This window comes from Mustela nigripes, chromosome 2 (genome assembly GCF_022355385.1).
Source record: "Mustela nigripes isolate SB6536 chromosome 2, MUSNIG.SB6536, whole genome shotgun sequence".
NCBI lineage: Eukaryota > Metazoa > Chordata > Mammalia > Carnivora > Mustelidae > Mustela > Mustela nigripes.
In genome coordinates this window covers 35,599,449-35,619,121 of record NC_081558.1, presented here as the reverse complement: position 1 = coordinate 35,619,121, position 19,673 = coordinate 35,599,449, and the positions used below count along the sequence as shown (strand labels likewise).

At 39.0% G+C, this 19,673-nt stretch overlaps 1 protein-coding gene across 1 annotated transcript in view; it reads right to left on the bottom strand.

The window, feature by feature from the left end:
• TAFA1 (TAFA chemokine like family member 1) overlaps positions 1–16,875 on the bottom strand; it is a 507,466-nt gene extending 490,591 nt beyond the window's left edge. The window contains exon 1 of the mRNA XM_059387870.1: positions 16,477–16,875. Within this exon, the coding sequence (XP_059243853.1) occupies positions 16,477–16,594 (118 nt within the window). The 5' untranslated portion in view covers positions 16,595–16,875. The remainder of the gene's footprint in view (positions 1–16,476) is intronic.
• Positions 16,876–19,673: the final 2,798 nt, after the last annotated feature.

Here is a 19,673-nt window from a genome sequence, read left to right as displayed (position 1 = left end):
ACTACCCTTACTTGTTTTCAACAATTTAATTAAATACAATTAACTCTAGTTTGTTTTGGCAGCCTATTAATGTCACAATTGAATATAAAGAGACTCATGAAAAGATTAAAATTAATAAATCCTTTATACTATTATAAAAATTACTTCAATGCTGTGCTTGCCAGAAATACTTAACAGCAGTTTTGAAGTATGTTAATGAGGATAGTAAAAAAGAGATAATAAAGTTCTATCAAATAACTGAGCAAGGCTTCTGTGAGGTTTTGACCTCTTCAGAAGAGAGCTCTTGCCTGTTAGGTATAGTGTTAAAAAAGACTCTGAAACATTAATCGTAAATTTATCATCCTCTTACAGTATCTTTAATCCATGTCTCTAACTGTTCTTCTCTCTTCCTCTCATTCTCATTAAATTATATTTATAAAATTGTTTATGTTCACCAAAGGCATTTATTTAAGTTATGTGATTATTCCCATTGTGGTTCATATTAACATTATCCTCTACATTTCACAGAAAGGGAAACTGAGGCTGAGAAATGTTAAGTGACTTGGCCAAAGATCCTATGCATACTAGCTTGAATTCCTTAGTGTCTTAAAACACAAGAAACTAATGATGGCACTTCATTTGGGTGGAGTGGTTGTTTTGTCAGTCTCAAAACATTAGACCCTGTGATACTTAAGCAATCTTTAATACACAAAGATATATTTTGTATTCATAGTAGAAAATATGGGGTACACATATGAGTACACATGAATGGCACCCTGATGAAAACTATAAACATTTAGGTACTAACGCATTTATCAGTATGTACCCTTTAGCCGATGTACGATTTAGCCTGTAATAAAGAGTGCACAAGTTATTGTAAAAAAGAAAAAACACCTAAGAAATATGGATAAATACAATCAGATTCCAGTAGACCAGTGGGTATTTTAATATGGTTATAATAAGGATATAATCCATTCTGAGAATCACAGAGGACCAACACTGACTTTTGAACTATTTCCTGTTAGTGAGTTATTGGTCAGATGTTTAAATTAATTTTAATGAATCTTCATCATTATTTGGCATTGCACAGACTCTACTAAAGTTACTAATTATAGTACCTTCATCAATAATTACATATGAAAATGCTGTTTGGAGGAAAGTTGCTCTAAGTTTTGACCTGCTCATACTGACTTAGAACCCATGGCTAAACATTACCTAGAGATTAACCATAAAAGCTAATATCCAAAATCTATTAAAAAAAAAAAAACTTACCAAACTCAACACTCAAAGAACATATAATCCAGTCAAGAAATGGGCAAGAGACTTGAACAGACATTTCTTCAAAGAAGACATACAAATGGCCAACAGACAAATGCAAAAATGTTCAACATTGCATAAGGGAAAGACAAATCACACCTACAACAAGATACCGTCTCACACCAGTCAGAACAGCTAAAATTAATTAATAAGTCAGGAAACAACATATGCTGGCAAGGATGTGGAGAAAGAGGAACCCTCTTACACTGCTGATGGGAATGCAAGCTGGTACAGTTACTCTGGAAACAGACATCTCTACTCTTCATCTCTACTCTTCTGGAAAACAGTGTGGAGGTTTCCCAAAAATTTGAAAATAGAACTACCCTATGACCCAGCAATTGCACTATAGGTATTTACCCAAAGGATATAAATGTAGTGATCTGAAGGGGCACTTGCACCCGCATGTTTATAGCAACAATGTCCACAATAGCCAAATTATGGAAAGAGCCCAGATGTCCATTGACAGATTAATGAATAAAGAAGTGGTATGTATATATATGCATATATCTATAAATATGAAATTGAATATTTATATTCAAATGCATATATATATATATATATATATCCTCAGCCATCAAAAGATGGGATCCTTTTTAAAAAGATGTTATTTATTTATTTAAAAAGATGTTATTTATTTATTTAAAAAGATAAATAACATCTTTTTAAAAAGGTGTTATTTAGTTATTTAAAAAGTGAGAGAGAGAGAGAAAGCATGAGTAGGAGGAGGGGCAGAGGAAGAGGAAGAAGCAGACACCTCACTGAGCAGAGAGCCCAATGTGGGACTCAATCGCAGGATCCCAGGATCATGACCTGAGCCAAAAGCAAATGTTTAACCAACTGAGGCACCCAGGTGCCCTCAAGTTGTAAAACTTCTATGTGCATCCTTTTTTCATCATATGTGTTGGTATGAGGCACTTCTCTATCATCTTTGCTTTGACATTCATATACTTACATAATAATTTAATAAGATGCCATATGCCAGATACCTATTGCATGGGAGGTATAGAACAGACATCTCTACTCTTCATGCAAGCCTGCAAAGTGGGAATTTTATAAAAATGGATCCCCATTTTGTGGGTGAGGCAGAGAGAGCGACACTAATGTGCCCACATTTAGTGCTAATAGTGTAATAATGACAGAGGTGGGATGTAAACCCCTAGTTTACCTTGCACACCAAGATGTTCCTATTTCTATAGGTTCCTTGCACCAAGAGCAGTTGGTGGCAAAGAGGGTGAGGTCAGGTAAAACACCCACAGTATGTCAACTTTATTCAATTCTCAAAGATATATGTAGATGCTACACTAACCCTGAGTTAAAGGGTACTTTACCCTGCTTCAGGAAGTTTTCCATGTACTCTATATGTATTAACTTACTTAATTATTTAAATCGTTATTTTTAAATGAAGAACATGGCCCACCTTGAGTGGTGAATTAAATTACATATAAAAACAGCCTAGACCCTAAATGGACAGTATGTTTTATCTCAAAAGTAAACAGGTCCTCATAAGGCACTTTGCACAGTCTGAAAAATAATAGATGTTTAGTGATGATTATTTTGGGGTGGTTGTGGTTGTTTTTGAAATCATCTCTATCTCTTTGCCGTGATCGTATAGTGGTTAGTACTCTGCGTTGTGAAATCATCTCTATCTCTTTTAACAACTCAATGATTGAAGTGTTGTACCTTGAAGGATTCAGAGGTTGAATCTGGGTTGATTAGCAATGTCTGCACTAGTATAACCATAGAAAGAGTGGGCTACAGAGAAGGAATTTACTATCATTACCCACAGGGATATTTTTGGAAAATGCACAGAGATTTATTTTGATGCTGAGAGGAATTTAAAAGGGAGACCTCCCATCAGATTCTGTAAGCAATTTCTACCTAGCATGTTACTGGGCCATGGATCTAGCAAGCATAATGTGAAAGACAGAAAATCCCATATTTTAGTGAAAAGACACTACTGCAAACGATCAAACCACTTACTAGAAAGGTCAGCCCACTTTACAATAGCCTAAATAATTTATAAAGTCTCAACATGATAAATTCCCCCCAAAAAATCTTATCAAAAAGTTAAATTGCAGTTAAGGATAATCCTTTTCCAGTGTGAATGATTTAGAAGTTCATGTGAAGTAAAACAGAAAATCTACACTAAGACTGAGTCTAATCAATGTAGATTTATCTTATGTTGTTGCTTTGTCACGTGGAGCACAAAAAAGGGTCTCCACACTCTAAAAACAAAAACAAAACCAAAACAACCCAGGAGACTGAAAAAAAAAAAAAAAAACTTGAAAATGAGGTGCTATTATCCTAAGAAGAAAAGAAAGCATGTTTTCAGCCAGGCCTGTGGCATAGCAAAAGTAAGATTAGAGCATTACTCAGCCAGCCACAAGATTCAAAATTATTGCGTGATATAGCCAAGCTAAAGGCCCAAGACAGGGTTGCCTGCTAATGCAGAAACATGCCCCTCAACACGAAATTTGTTTTGTAATTTATTTTTTTTAGAGGTTTCATTTATTTGTTGGAAAGAGAGAGAAAGAGAGGAAGAATGCAAGCAGGGAGAGTGGCAGGCAGAGGGAGAAGCAGGCTCCCTCCTGAGCAAGGGGCCTGACATGGCACTGGATCCCAGTACCCCCGGGTCTCAACTGGCTGCCCAACCGACTGAGCCACCCAGGCATCGCTTGTTTTGTAATTTAAACTAACCAGGACTAGCTGGTTCCTAAGTGCTAAAGTCGTACCTGGTTGTGATGGCAAGAGCACCTGACTGAGAGTCAATGCCAAACCCAAGTTTTCCTTCCAGCTTTATTAATATTATCACAGTTTTGCAGTGTTTTGCACAATGGAGATAACAGTACCTTCCCATGTAGGGTTCTGGTATAGATTATATGCCTTATTATAAGAATCAACCCATAGTAAGGCCTACCCACAGCTGACACTCAGGAAACTGAGCTGGAAATATTCAAAGGCTGGAAAAATTCTCAATTTGTCCTTCTAAGCTAGATGACTTTGAACAAACCAATGAACGTTTTTGTTTTTTTTTAAGATTTTTTTTTTTATTGGCAAAGGGGAAAGATGTTCAACCCCGCGAGTTTATTGCGAGGATTCAATGAAATATCAAATGCTTAGGGTCCTTCATTCACTCACTCGTTTAGTAGGTACTCACTGGCCCTTACAATGTGGCCGACTCTGTGTCAGGCATTGTAAGACTGTTGGGCTCCCTACCCTCTCGGGGCTAACAATCTAGTTGGGGGAAGGAGGGTTAAACCAGTGATTAGAATAAAGTCACATGGGGCACCTGGGTGGCTCAGAGGGTTAAAGCCTCTGCCTTCAGCTCAAGTCATGATCCCTGGGTCCTTGGGCTCTCTCCTTGGGGGGGAGCCTGCTTCCTCTTCTTTCTCTCTGCCTGCCTCTCTGCCTACTTGTGATCTCTCTCTGTTGAATAAATAAATAAAATCTTAAAAAAAAAAAAAAGAATAAATTGACGCCACTGTCATTAGTGTGGAAGTGTAGTTCTCTGTGCCTGATAAGTCATCGATAAACAGCTGTTGAATAACGAGTATTGAATCTGTTGTATGTTAGAAGTAGACATGATTATCCTCAGATTTTGATTTAGGGATACGCAGTTTTCTCTAATATAACCAGACATTTACAATCAGCTTGTAGTGACATATTTGGTCTTTTATTACACAAAGGTAACAACAACTCAAAGGTGTGAAACATCTAATGGGTCACTGAGAACTAGACAGAATACAGTGGCTGGATTTTTGTTAATTATCTGACTTGCTTTCCATAGAGACTTTATTTGTAGATACTGGGATTCTTCCCTTCCATCTTACCTAGCTCTCCACCTATGGCCATCAGTGTACATTGAAAGTGGTGATGCAACATGGGGGCTTAAGTGGGTAGGAGAAGAATCAATGAAACAAGATGGGATTGGGAGGGTGACAAACCATAAGTGACTCTTAATCTCACAAAACAAACTGAGGGTTGCTGGGGGGAGGGTGTTTGGGAGAAGGGGGTGGGATTATGGACATTGGGGAGGGTATGTGCTTTGGTGAGTGCTGTGAAGTGTGTAAACCTGGTGATTCACAGACCTGTACCCCTGGGGATAAATATATATGTTTATAAAAAATAAAAAATTTAAAAAAAAAAAGAAAGAAAGGCAGCCCGTGGATTAGAAAACAGTAACAAAGAAAAAATAAATCTTGTATCCCCTTTAACTGGAATAATACAAAGTTTCTCCAACTGGTTTAAGGCCAATAGCCATCCAAGTCACGAGCCCACCAGATCACTAGTATCTGCCTCTAGATTTACATGTTTTGTTCCCCTTGGTTGGAACCATCACCCTTCATCCTCCCCAGCTAGCTTCCTAACTAACTTCCTAACCAACATTCAAAGCCCAACACAAAATCACCCCCTCTTGGGGCTTCCCAAATCCCCTCTGCTCAGAATAAGTGGTTTCATGCTTTATGATCACAGAGCACCTGTTTGGTTAGAGCTCTTATCAGAAGCCACTATGCATCTTAGACATAGAAATACAGAAGAATGGAGGAAGGAATAAAAACTTCTAGAGGAAATGAAAAGAGAGTTGTGTAACTCTCACAAGCAGACAGAATTGTCTAAAGCTGTATCATAGCAGATAGTAGTTACAAGACATTTAACTATTTAAATTTTGATTTAATTGCAGTCAGTTCATTTTTCTTATTTTTCAAGGAAATATTTTATGGCATGTACTTTTTTTTTTTTTTTTTTTTTGGATAGGAAATAGATTCTGGAGATAGTCAGTCAATTAACCCACAAGGGAGATAGTCAAAGACTCCCAACTTGCACGCCAGTGTCAGTCAGTTGATAGGCGGGGCCTGGAGCAGGACTGAGAAAGATTCTGAAATCACATCCTGGCTCCATGGGAACAATCACTGTGATTGATTACCTGGGCCTGTGATAGATGGAGGGCTGGAGATTGGCAGCTTGTGTCCCATAAATCTGCTTTTACTTCTAAACAATCCTGGGAGTAGCTGTCAAAAATGTTGCCCTACAAATGTTCACCCAGTGACCTAGTTTCTCAACACATGTCCAATACATGGCATCTTGCATTTTCATCAGATAAAGAGATATGAGAAGCTACAAAAACAATTCACCTATTAAGACCTCATCCAAGAAGCTTCCAAACAGCACCTTATCCTGTCTTATATCTTTTTTTTTTCAGAAAAAAATGGTTTTATTTTTATTTTTTGCCATGCCACACATTTTTAAATTCAGAGATATATGTGGGGCTGGTCTCTCATTACATTTTCTTCATAAAACAGTGGTATTCAAACTTTCCTGTCTACAGCACACCAAGGAGGTGAAAGACCCAATTCCTATCTGTTTCCACTTCCCAGTGGAAAAATACTCAGTTAATAAATACTTGGAAAGATACATTTATGAATCACTAATTATTTTTATAAAATAAGATGAGCCTATTAACATGTTCATAGATTATAAAATGATGCCCTATGGATAGAAAGATAAACCAAATCGTTATGTTCCTTGAGAATTGTGTTGCATACGTTCACAGACAGTATATAAACAATGTCACTATAGAAGTGTCACCATAGAAATAAGTTTGAGAGTGATTGCATATACATGTTTTCCAATATGGATATAGGTAAATCATTTCCGAGCCACAATTCAGGAATGTCTTCAAGTCTATTCTTTGGTAAATCTAAAATCCCAAATATGCAAACGCGCATCATTACAGACTACAGGGTTAACAAAACAGCCCACAGCAAATTTAATTGATAGTGATGAAACCAAACCAACACTAATTTATAATTAAAAAGCGAAGACCACAGCAATTCAAAATCACTAAACAACTCAAACAACACTCAAGATTCACTGGTAACAAATTATCCCTCCCCAAACTGCGTGAATTCTAATTATTTTCATGCAGGCACTTTGCAATGTTCCCAAGAGCTGGCAGCCAGTTTTCTTAATAGAATGGTGAAGTAGGGAAGCTCAGTAAACCTTAGTTACATGTCATTCTAATAGAATGATAATTCAGTTGCTATACTAATAAGTAGACTGTACTCAGAGGCAAAATAAGTGCACACGAAATCTGAAAAGAACAAGAGCAGGAAACAAAACAAAACACCGTTGAGTTCCAAGATAAATTTATAACCCACTAGTGGACTGCAGACTAGATTTTGAAAACTATAATGAAGTATTAAATTAAAGGTTTTATACAGGCAACATGACGCTGCTGCCTGATCTTCTCTCTGTTTCATTACATTTATAGTTTACTCTTTCTGCCAAACTTTAATCTAAAGGAAAATTAATTTATTTTTAGCTAAGATTCAAAATGAGACCTCTGTTCAGGCCCTTGGCTTCATTATATAAATGCTCTTTGATTATCAGACTCTGTTACTAGCTCCTTCAACAGTTAGTAGCTTGTCTACAAAATACCCAGAGACTCAGCCCTTTAGCATTTGGGATATAAGTCAGGATGGGACAGAAACCACAGGCATAAGCTAAATAAGCCAAGACAGACGTGCATAAAAATTCCCCTTTTAGCCCCACTGCTTTCACCTCTTTCTACCTGCTCATGTAAAAGGATTTGACAAATTCATTAGAAATCAAAAAATGGTGGAGCCAGAAATAATCTTGTCTGAGGTCACACATTAATAACCCGCAGGTGGGATATAGCCCCGAGTCAAGTTTTGTTTGGTCCACTTGACACTTAAAAGATAAAGAAACTATCCATAAAAGTCTAAGTCTCCCACTTGCCTTGAACCATGGGATGATGTAGTCATACTGAGCCTATCTTGGGCATAGCTAAGGATATGATCTTCCCTCTGGAGACCCACAAGCTCTTCAGAAGCCACCGTGATCCTCAGGTTGGCCCAATCATCTTTGCTAACTGGCTGGTGCACGAAGGTATTTGCCATGTCCATCTACGATGGACAGGAATATACTTTATGTTTGCGGCATGCATAGATGGCCTCTTTGGAGCGTCTATGCACAAGATGAAAACCACTGCTTCCTTCTACCCTCTTACTGCAGGCTTGCAATTGACAATTGATCCTGAATGCCCCAGTGTCCCATCCCTACTGTGATGCTCCTTCCTCGTTACCATTCGATATAAAAAAGGCTTAATGTGGTACTTTCCTGCCAGTATTTGCATTTTTAAAGGATGTAAAGTTCTTGCCCAGTGGATGAGAAAATATTTATTGAATACTTACACAACATTCATTCAGTGGGAAGTCTGACCTACTGGCCTGCTGACCTGAATCTAAGATACATTATCAATTTCAAGAGCATTACCATGCTTTTTCCTCCTCTGTGCAGTAGCTCATCTAAACCTGGCATTCTGTATTCACTTCTTTATTCACTTCAAAGCCTATGACTCAATACATCCATTTTTCATCCACATGAGGGGCAAACAAAAAGTAATTTGGGTATATGCAGACTCAGTCAGCCCGCCTGTATTCTTGAGTGACATGAAAATGTGTCTAAAAGAGAAGGTCTAGTAAGGGCACCGTGAAGGTAAATACAGGTCATCACATCAGGAGAACAATGACCTTGGCTGAGGGTGTAAGTCTTCCTCCCTCCCAGACTCAGGGTGAGGTTTGGTCTGACTCCTTCCCTGCATGGAAGAAGAATGTGCTTCATGAATAGCCACATTACTGAGTGTATCTATCCATCTTCCAAGAGAAAATCGCTGTGATTATATCAATTCTCTTTTCTTTCTCTGGATCTTTATTATATAAAAATGGAGGAGGAGAAAGAAACAGTAGGCCAACAGGGTACCCTAAGTGCTTTGAGGACATTAACTTTAGAGAATCTAATTAGTTTACACAATGGTTAACAAAATAATTCATTTTCTTTTTACCCCAAAGAAAGGAAAAATTGCTGTCTGTTATTTCTCCCTGCTACAAAGATGAAGTGAAGTTTTCTCTTGATATAAAAAAACTTGAAAGCAGAGGCCTTTTCCTATTTGCTAAGAGAAGTTTCTCTTTAGTCCCTTAAGGCCGCGCTTATAGTACTTTCTAAATCTGTAGGAAAAAAAACTTGTGCTGTGACTGAAAACCTTAGGGATTGAAGGTTTTACTGCATTTGTAAGTATATTCCTTGGGTTATTTTAGTTAATGGAACTGCTGTCAAATAGAGTAAATAGCTACACAAACTATTGCACAAACACGCACATACACACATACGTACGTGTGGTATACTGACAATTTACTATTTATACCATTCTCTTTTTGTGGTATCCCTAAATTATAAATACACTTACAAAGGCATATGCAACGATCCATACACACAAGCAGTAATACATGAAAGAGAATTACAGATTTTACCAGAACATTCATTCCTTCTTTCCTTAATAATGTAACAAATACTTTTGAGCCTCTATTATATTGTCTAGTTCCTTACTAAAAGTGAGAGATAAGCAGATGGATAGCACAGTGGCTCACACTTCTCAATGCACGTGATAAGAATAGGCACTTTAGATATTGCCCAAATTAAAAAGATTTTTGGGGGGAAATTTTTAGTTAAACAGAATCAGGCTTCCTATCTGCAAATCTTTCCAGAACTTGTATGCACTTACATGCACTGTAAATCTCTAAGAGGAGAATATACCAGACAATGAGTACTTCCCCAACACTTAATAGCCTTTTTCCAAGCAGCATCTTGAGGTTACTGTATTCTGTGAACTGGAAAATACTGGCCTAGAGATTTCCTTGGATTAAGGCTCTTAAAAGGAAAGGTGCCTCATGATACTTTCCTACCTAGTCTTTCTTCTTTCCCTTTAAACTGACAACACTGTTTGATACATTTCTCATTTTGCCCATAAAACTAGAGCTACTATTTTAAGCTTTCGGTTAAAAAGTAATATTTTCCTATATTAAAAACAAATCTTAAAAACACATAACTGGGGGGTCTGGGTGGCTCAGTCGGTTCACCGGCCAGCTCTTGGTTTCGGCTCAGGTCGTGATCTCAGGGTGCCTGAGCGGAGCCCCTCTTCATTTCTGGCTCCCCAGTGAGTGGAATCTGCTTTGGAATTCTCTCCCTCTGCCCCTCCCCTGCTCTCTCTCATTCTCTCTCTTTCCGTCTCTCTCAAATAAGTAAATCTTAAAAAAAAAATTAAAAATATAAAAATAAAAGCCAAAAACTATAGGAAATAAGAAGTCCAAGGCATTCTCATCCTACCACGAGGTTTAACTGATACTACGTATAAAATGCTTATAGCTTTTCTGACATCTTTTTATGCCTGTGTTAATATTTTGTTTCCAAAATGATTTTGAAACTGCATATTCTGTTTCTTTTCTTCTTCTTCTTTTTTCTTTTTTTTTTTTTTCCCCACTGAGCAGTATATCATGGACATTTTTCCTTAGGAATACATATAAACACATCTCATTCTTTGCAGTGGCTACATTGAGTCCCATTGTCGGGGATTTATTTTACCAATCTCTTTTCCATGTACATAAAGCACCCCTCCAGTTACTTGCCATTAAATTAACTAGACCTTTGCATACATTTTTTCCACACCTGTCCAATCATTTTCTTAGGATAAGCGTCTCGAAATGGAATTGTGTAGGATTTGCACATTTTACATTTTGGGAGACGTTGCCAAATTGTTTTCAAAAAATGGTGCACCAATTTACATGCTAAAGCTTTGAGATTTTCACACAGTTTAAAACTGGAAGACTTTTTCAAAAAGTTCAAGTTGCCATCTTAAATGAACTTTAAGAAATTAACAACTGAAGGCTAATGTGTACTAGTGCCGCTTCTAAATATTTGTTTTCAGTGTGGTCTAAGATCTATTTTCCTTAACTATGATGAATTGAAGCCATAGGCTTGAGCTCACATAAGTAACAATATTTATATAGCCTAGTGATAATTCTCTTATAAATTCAGGGGATTGACAGGAAATATTTATTTGCATCTCTACTTGGTTTTGATACTTTTGAAGTCTTATCAAACGTCCATAGCTGCCCTCTGACTCTGGAACAAGGTCAATAACATCAATCAGATGATCAGTGGATTATCACTAGCACCAGCTTACACCAAATAACAACCTGTCTGCTCTAATCCTTAGGTCAATTCACTACACTTAGCAATCCAGTACTGGTAAGAATTCTTAAAAAGCCAATATGCAACCACTGTTGTTCTGACGATATCTTCTATACTACAGTTGTAAAACAATCCTTTATTGTAATGTGCCTTGGTATTCTAACACATGTTCCTTAATCAGCTTTCAATAAAGTGATACTGAATACTAAAGATAAGATATACAAGAATGCTTTTTAATATTTTAACCAAAAAAATCACACTTTTAAATGTACAGTGATGTTTCACTATGCAATAATTAAGTCATAAATGTATACCTCCCTCTAACTACATAGTTTGTTTAATATAGTTTTAAATCAGGCCAAGCACAAGTTACATAGACAATTCTATTCAGAGTGATCTTTCCATATATTATTTCCATACACACCTGTCATACAATAGCATCGACTCAAGAATAAATGATTCATTAGGCACTTATAACTTCTTGTCTCATGTAATTTATCTTTGTAATTTTAAATTACTAAAGAATTCCAAGGATCTTTTCTTACTAAAGTATTTTGAAATGATCCATATTTTATTAAGTTTCAAGAATAACGCCCCCCCACACACACACATACCCACACACTCGAAATTAAGTAATCATTAAAATTACTGTCATAATTCATATATCCATAAGGGGGAAAAAACTAATTCTAAATTAGAAAGTTACATCCAGCAAACCTTTCCACCTTTTTCACCTGTTACATACCTGATGCTTAGAAAGAGTTGAAGCTGTCTGTTTTAATTACCTGAAACCAGGGAACACATCACTTTTGGGTTTTCATTGTTCAGTCTGTCTCTTTTTAAATTATGTGTCCCCTTCTAGCTTTACTATTTATATACATAAAAGGCACGAGTATTCTTCAAGTTGTTATGGTAATTTCCTACATTATTCTTAAAATAAAAACTTGATTTAGCCAAATATTAAATTATTGAAATTACAAATCTGTTAATCTACAGCACATTTTACTCATTTGTGTAATTTTAAAATTCACTTCCATTTGATCGACTGTTTTAATCCTTCCTAACTGGTGAGTAAGTGAAAATAAATGGTGCATTCCTAATACCATAAATATGAAAAATAGAAAGTACTTAGAGACTACAGGGGAATCTATTAAAATCAGTCTGTTTTCTGGTTAACATATTCTCATTCTGCTTGTATACTAACCCACTGCATTGAGAAGACAGATCTCAAATTCACGGCCTCACAAAAACATTGTGCGGATTTCATGTTTTGACAGCAGAAATTGGCCCAGATCTCTAACCATTTCCCATACAGGACCCAGGCTGGCTGGTGCCATCCAGGTGCGGCACAGTCTGATGAGGGGGACAACGCATCAAATTCCACTCATCTGTCAGTGTAGTGGATTATTTCTTGAGAGACTGAAATTGGCTGCTTGGGATGGGAACACCATCAATCTTACTGTGTAAGGGATGGCAAAGCTGCGGGTAAGCGGCTGGCAAGAGGGGGACCAGCCTTTCCTAAGCAGGTGAGGAGGCAGCTGTAAAGCCTTCACTCTCCCCCCATTCAGGGCTCTGAGGGAAAGATTTGTCATTTTTCACATTTCCCGGATACTTGGTATGCATGCAGTGTCCTCCTGCTCCTGCTTTATGAAAGAGGTGATTTTTCAAGCTTAGGCAAATGTGGCAAAGCTCAGGGTCTGCCTGGTGTCTCATTTTTTCTCATCATGTCACTTGTTTTAACTGATTTGAGAAAATGAGATTATGTTTTTCCTTTCTGCTCATTTATCCAACTATTTATTTATTTATTTGCTCATTTAGGGGTGGATTGTCACAGATAACTGGCCGTGATTTCTCTCTTGTTTTCATACACATTTCATTAGTGTCCCTGAAGATGTAAGACTCACAAAGGGAAACATCACAACTCTCATCAAAAAAAGCATACATTTACTCTTAAAATCAAAACGGATTGTATTAGAGGAGATTGCATTTCTGACTGAATCTAGAATATTGCTGTGTCCAAGATCTATCGCTTTAATCTTCGCAGCTACTGCTGAAAACCCAAGAAAGTTGAATAAACCTATTACATAGAACCATTGGACTTTCAGTTTGATGTCATTTTAATCTTCCTGCATCTAGAAAGGAGTACATATAGTTTCTTAATTTCATCAATGAATCTGAAATGGATCTCAAATATATAAGCATTTGGGGTTAAAATTGGGTTCCAAGCTACAATTTCTTGGGGTAGCCGACATACAGATAGACCATGCATTGGTGATAATAAGCAATTTCTACCAATAGACAGTGGAGAAAGCAAATACTGAATTTGGTTTTAGTCAACACTTAATGACATGTTTCTCAGTTTAAAATTAAAATCTTTTGATAACAAGCCCCATAAAGATTTGAGTTTACTTAATAGAAGTAGCATAGCCATAACCCCAGGTCCAACAAAACAAAACAAAACAATAACAAACAAACAAACAAACAAAAAAAAAACACCCACAAAAAACCCTCCTGTATTAAATGATGAACAGATAGTCTAAGTGAAAGCTCACTGCAACGTATACTCTATTTCACGACTATACACATCCAGCCGAAAAGGCAGTGGTCTTTTTCTAGCCAGGTATTACATAGTTTAAAAAAAAAAAAAAATCAGGAGGTTAACACAAGGTTTTGTCCTATGTGGATTGTTAGCTGTGTGAACAGCAAAACTTTACTCATTCAGCACCTCTACCGTGTACCTTTGTAGATGTCAGAGTTACTGATATTCACGAAGGAGCTTCACAGTTTACAAAGCACTGTCACAGAAATCATTTTATTTACACCCCCACAATATCTCTAAATGGGAAATTGGGCCCAGAGAAGAAAACTGACTTTCCCAAGGTCAAGCCACTTCAACTTAAGCACCCGAGATGAGGGCCGGTCCTGAGCGCTGCCATTGCCTTGTGCCACCCCTTACCAAGTCCTGCCATGGACACCTTTTTTGCAGTTTAAATGAGTCCGTGCGTTGACATAACTTGGAAGTTTTCACAGATTATGCGGAACAGTTCACACCCCCTCAAGGAGGCTACTGGGCGTGATTATTCTGTGCCCTGAGAGATATTATGCCCTCCTTGGGAAACAAGCCAGGGAGGTGACATCAGACCGACCTGACTTCCAACGGCAGTTATTGGCTGTGCGGTCTCACACAAGTCACCAGATCCCTCAGAACTTCAGTCTCCTGGGCAACAGAAGGATTGGGGGCGGTGCGTGGGGGGGGGGGCGGTGCGCGTTTGGGAGGGGCGATTACACCTACTTATAGACGGATTAAGACAACGTGAGAGTGTGCCTAAAACAATCACAATAGTTATTTTTGTTACGAATTCTTACTGTTAACGATTACAATGTATGCCGATTTGCCGCGTTATTTGTAGGAATGTAACAAATCAGACATTTCTGCCTGAACAGATTGGTAATTAACTAACTGGAGGTAAACCCGGGCTTCCATAACCCACGTTTGTTCTTCCTTCGCCACGGCACCGAAGCCTCCCAGCGTGGGGGTGCCCGCTGGGGGACGAGGACCCACAAGGCGGAAATGCAAGCTCGCGGCGGGGGTGGCAGAGCAGTTTCCATGCCCACCTGCAGGGGCACCAGCGCCCCCTCGCCTTCCCTCCGAGACTCAGGGCGTGGGGAGTGAGGGTGGCTGGGGCCCTGACGCAGCCCCCAGGTTGAGGCCGCCCTGATTCCTCCTCCCACCCCGACCCCTCCTCCTCCCGAGTCCTCGGCGGTGCCGGGGGGAGGGGTGGCCGCGGCTCCTGCAGCGAACCCGCTGGGGCGCTCCCCCGCAGCCCAGCCCGCTGCGGGCGCGCGGGAGGACCCCAGGTTGCACCCTCGCTCTTTCCGTCCTGCCCGCAGCCTGGAAGCAGAGCCCGGGGAGTCAGCACACAGCGCCCCGGGAGGTGTTGCTGGACGATTGCGCCGACGAGCCCAGGACTGGTGCCCAGGCCGATTGCGGAGCCTGAGATAGGCAAAGGCGTGGACGCTGGACCGCGCGCAGCCGGAGCCAGCGGAACGTGTGGGAGGAGGCCAGGAAGGCATTTGAGAGGGGATAGAGGGCTGGGAGCACTTCCGAACTGAAGATCAGGAGCTTGGCGGCGCAACTAGTCCCCGGAGCCCACGCTTGGCGATGGGGGAGGGCGGCGCAGGTGGAGGGAGGAGTAAATGAATGCAAAGGCTGAAACTAAACAGAATATGGAAGGAAATCTTTTCAAAGAACCGGTAAGGGTAAGGACAATCAAGCTGGGGGACAGTAATGAGAAAGGCAAAGAAAGTGGGGAAAAAAAAAAAAAGCCAGATTGAAGAGTGAGGCCATGGAACGGTAAAAGATATACTTTAAACAAAAAGACGAAGAAAAGCAAAATGCATCTGGAAATCAAAATTCAATATGGGGCGGCGGGGGGTGTGTGTGTGTGTGTGTGGGGGATCAGGCTAAAGGGAACTTGTTCCTGAAAGTGCCAAGGAAGAGGGAGAGAAAAACACCACGGAACAAACTGGAAGAACAGAAAGTGAAGGAAGGAAGGGAGAAAGGAAAGGAGACAAATTAAACCAGACAAGAAATAGTAAGTTATTTTTAAATTTCTTTTTCATTAACAAACTACTTCCAAAGTTAATTTTGGCACTAACATCTCCACAAAATCCTTAGCCACATACACACCGAGATTATAGTATCTACACTGGATAAGATATACAAGGAATATCCATACACATTATTTTATTGTTGCAAAGATCCTATTTTGCCTCTCTAAAAAATATCAAGTCTTGCAAGTTATCCCATCTTCTGCAGAGTTTTGGCTATTGGCCAAAGCATCCCAAAACCAATGACTTCACTTTTTTAAGGTGTGAGGAAGGGGGTAGGGAGACTCTTAGAGAAAACCATTTTCTTTTTTTTTTTTTTTTCTGAGAGATTCATAGAAATACCTCTAGGGCATTTTAGTATCCCCCTCACCTTGCCCCAAAGCATCCAGCCAGCAATGTGAGTCTTGGAATTCAGAGGCAAGCTGCCCGCAGGGTAGCACTTTCTGTCACTTACATTCAACCATCTGTTAGGGTGACAGCAGTGAGACTTGGAGGCTGCAGGGGAGCCAGCGCCCGACTTACCTGGTCTGTGCAGGTGGTGCTGCTGGAAAGTGTGCTGAAGGGATCCATGGCAGAGGAGCAGGGCACAAGCACTTATCCACAAATACAGGACCCAGGACATCGCAGAGACCATTGCCATTCTCTAAAGAGAGCATGAGATAGCGAGGATTACCCCCAGCTTCAAGCCCCCAGCTCAGTCAGTCCCACTGATGAGAGAAGGAGGGTCTCAGACGTCATGTCCCCTTTGCTACTTTGCTGGCTGAAATTAACCCAGCAGAGGTCATGCCATGAAGGGGGATTGAGGGAAAGCCTTCCTGGAGAGATCATGAATTCTTTGTGAAATTCTGCAAAGCCAAACTCCAAGGACTGCCAGAACACAAAAATAAATAAAAGTTTTTGACTCTCCGTTAGGCAGTTTAAAGCACAGTATCCTGCCTATACAGCCTGTTTTACACGATGATCTTTAAACTATAGTTATTCCAGGCTTTGAAAAGCTGCATACTCCTGTTCATTCTAACTTCATTGTAAGTCTGACATAAGCCTGGAAGGAAAGAGTGCATTTTTTTTTAATTCTACAGTCATGAATTTTTAATCATTCTGCTGTCTTCTAAACTAAGTAATCATTTCTCAGAGGCATGTTGTAATCTCCTGATAGAACCGGTCTTTTTTGGCTGGACTTAAAATCAGACGGAATTGTCTTCAGCCAGAATGAATTTCAGAGGCAAGATCTATGCTTCTATCCTAGAGCGAGCCATAATTTACAATATTGCTTTGCCACCTAAAATCCCATCGTGGCATTTGTTGTATAGTGTTGATGAATATGCATACACAGGTGGTGTATGTATTTAGGGATGAACATATACCTTTTCTCAGGCGCTGAAACTTTGACAGTCTTATCTGCACCTATAAGGATCTTACGAGCTACAGAGGCTCAACTGCGCTACATATTGTCCAATTTCTCAAACAACACCTTATGCTGCATTTCATATTGCCAAATTAATCAAACTTGAAGCACCGTCCTTACTCAGCCAGTGATACAGAAGCATTTTTCTATACAAGAATCCAGTTAAGTCTATTATTTTCTCTTAGAGCTGTAGAACCCAGACTGTTCCTTTTAAATTTTTTTCTGCTGTCAAATGACACACTACAAGTATTTCAACTATACATTTAAATCTGCTAGTGACCTCCCAGTGTGGTTTCTTTATTCAAGGAAACTGGCACTGTTTCAAAAACTGTGATGTTCCGAAAGCAGAATATACATTATATATATGTGTGTGTGTATAAAGACACAATACAAGATAATTTATGGGCTTTAGGAGAGAGATGCAGTATTTAAAAGGGGTTTAGGACTGTAATAGACAAATGGTGACAACCACAATTAAGTGCAAAGTAGGAAAACATTATTTGCAACAGCATGATGCCTTTCATGCCTCACTCTGTGATTCAGATGGACCACTCACTTTATAATTAGTTTCACTGCCCACTGTTTACTTTTGTACACAACAGATTCAGCCTCACTGTTTTCAGAACTATCAGTATAACATAGATGCATTCTCTTCAGTAGAGATAAATAGCAACACCCCTTCTGTGAATCTTGAAATGAATGCATTTAAGGGGCTTTTCAAAATACCCTGCAAATTATAGAAAGACAAAATAAAGGTGACTGTGGCATGCACTGACTACTTGTGAATTTCAGTTAAAATGCACTGGAAATTCATCTAAACTTTAAAAAAGCCTACCACAATCAAAACTTAACAGTTCTTCCATGACTCTGCTTTCTCTTGCTCATTTCTTCACCCCCATAGCTTTTAGCACTTAAAAAGATTACTGTGACTTCACATTTGCAGTATTTTCCTTCTTTTTCCTTTTTTATTTAACTTTTTTAAAATTCTCAGCATCGCTTCCAAGGCTCCTGCCTATCAGCTCACTGCTCACTCTCTTGTCTCTATGTTAATAGGTGTTTTCCACCAAATAATGCATCCAGCCTTACATAGTTCTCTAAATATGACTGAATAGGTTACAAATCTGCTTTCTGAATCTTAAGTCCTTAAAGAAGCTTCTTACCTGAAAAATCCAGCCAAGAGCAGAGTACTCTATTAGTGTTCATTGGAAAGCTCTAACACTTTCTAAAATCCATCTGTGCACAATTGGAGGTTTTTTTTTTTTTTTTTTTTTTTTTTAAAGATCTTCCCAATAATCTTCTTATCAGGATTAAAAAATATGTTTTTCTCTTCCAATGCTATTTCCACTGTAAAGAAGACATCGGGTTCATTCAGACTGTATTGTCAGAAAAGGAGCCAAGGTTTGAGGGGTAGAAACCTTGTCATTTTCACCTTTAAATCATCTCCTGGCGTCACCTCTGTCTGATGAGACCTTTGAAGTGATCCTGATGAGAATCAGTTTACAGTTAATGATGGACCATCCCCAGTCCTGTGCAGTCAGGGCAGAGTAAGGCAGCAAAATGTAGGAGCAGGGCTGCTATACGGTGCTGGTGCTGTAAGTAGCAGTAGTCTGTTTCAATACATCCCTCCTCTGTAAAGTATCACATGTCTTAAAGTGACATTACCCTCTGTTACAGCTACAGGGAATTGTAATGCCTGCCCACTAACTCTTCAGCAACTCAAGCAGCACTTTAACACTATATTGTCTGGTATGTTCTGTAGGAGCTTTCACTGATACCATTCATTTGCCAAAAGGGTAAAGAGGGAAGGAAGAGCAAAAAAAGCATTTTGCAAAATACTGATAGTGTTAATGGGTGTTCGACTACTAATAGTAAAAGCAAAAGTGCACTATATGGGCCATTTCTTACCCCTTCGTGGCCTTTGAACCAGTATGTGAGCCAAAAATATTGTTAGGTTTATACAAATTTAAGTCTGTCAATTGTTTTGGCAGCTAAATTTGGGAATATGGCATACTTGGAATATAATATAGATGCTTATATGCATAAGCCCAATAAAAATCTTCTGAGATTTTTGAACATGTTTAATAAATAGAAACATGTCATTTTCAGCACCAGACACTGGGTTTTGACAAAGAAATATGCTCAAAGCGTTTTTTAAAAAATCTCCCTCACCCTCAATAACATGCTGGGGTAGGGAGAGGAAACACTCAGAAACCGAACATTTTGTTTCTAGTACTATGGTTCGGACACTCTCTTCTTCGGAAATAGTGTGATTGTATCTCAACATTAACAATGCACATAAGGTGACCTACTTTTC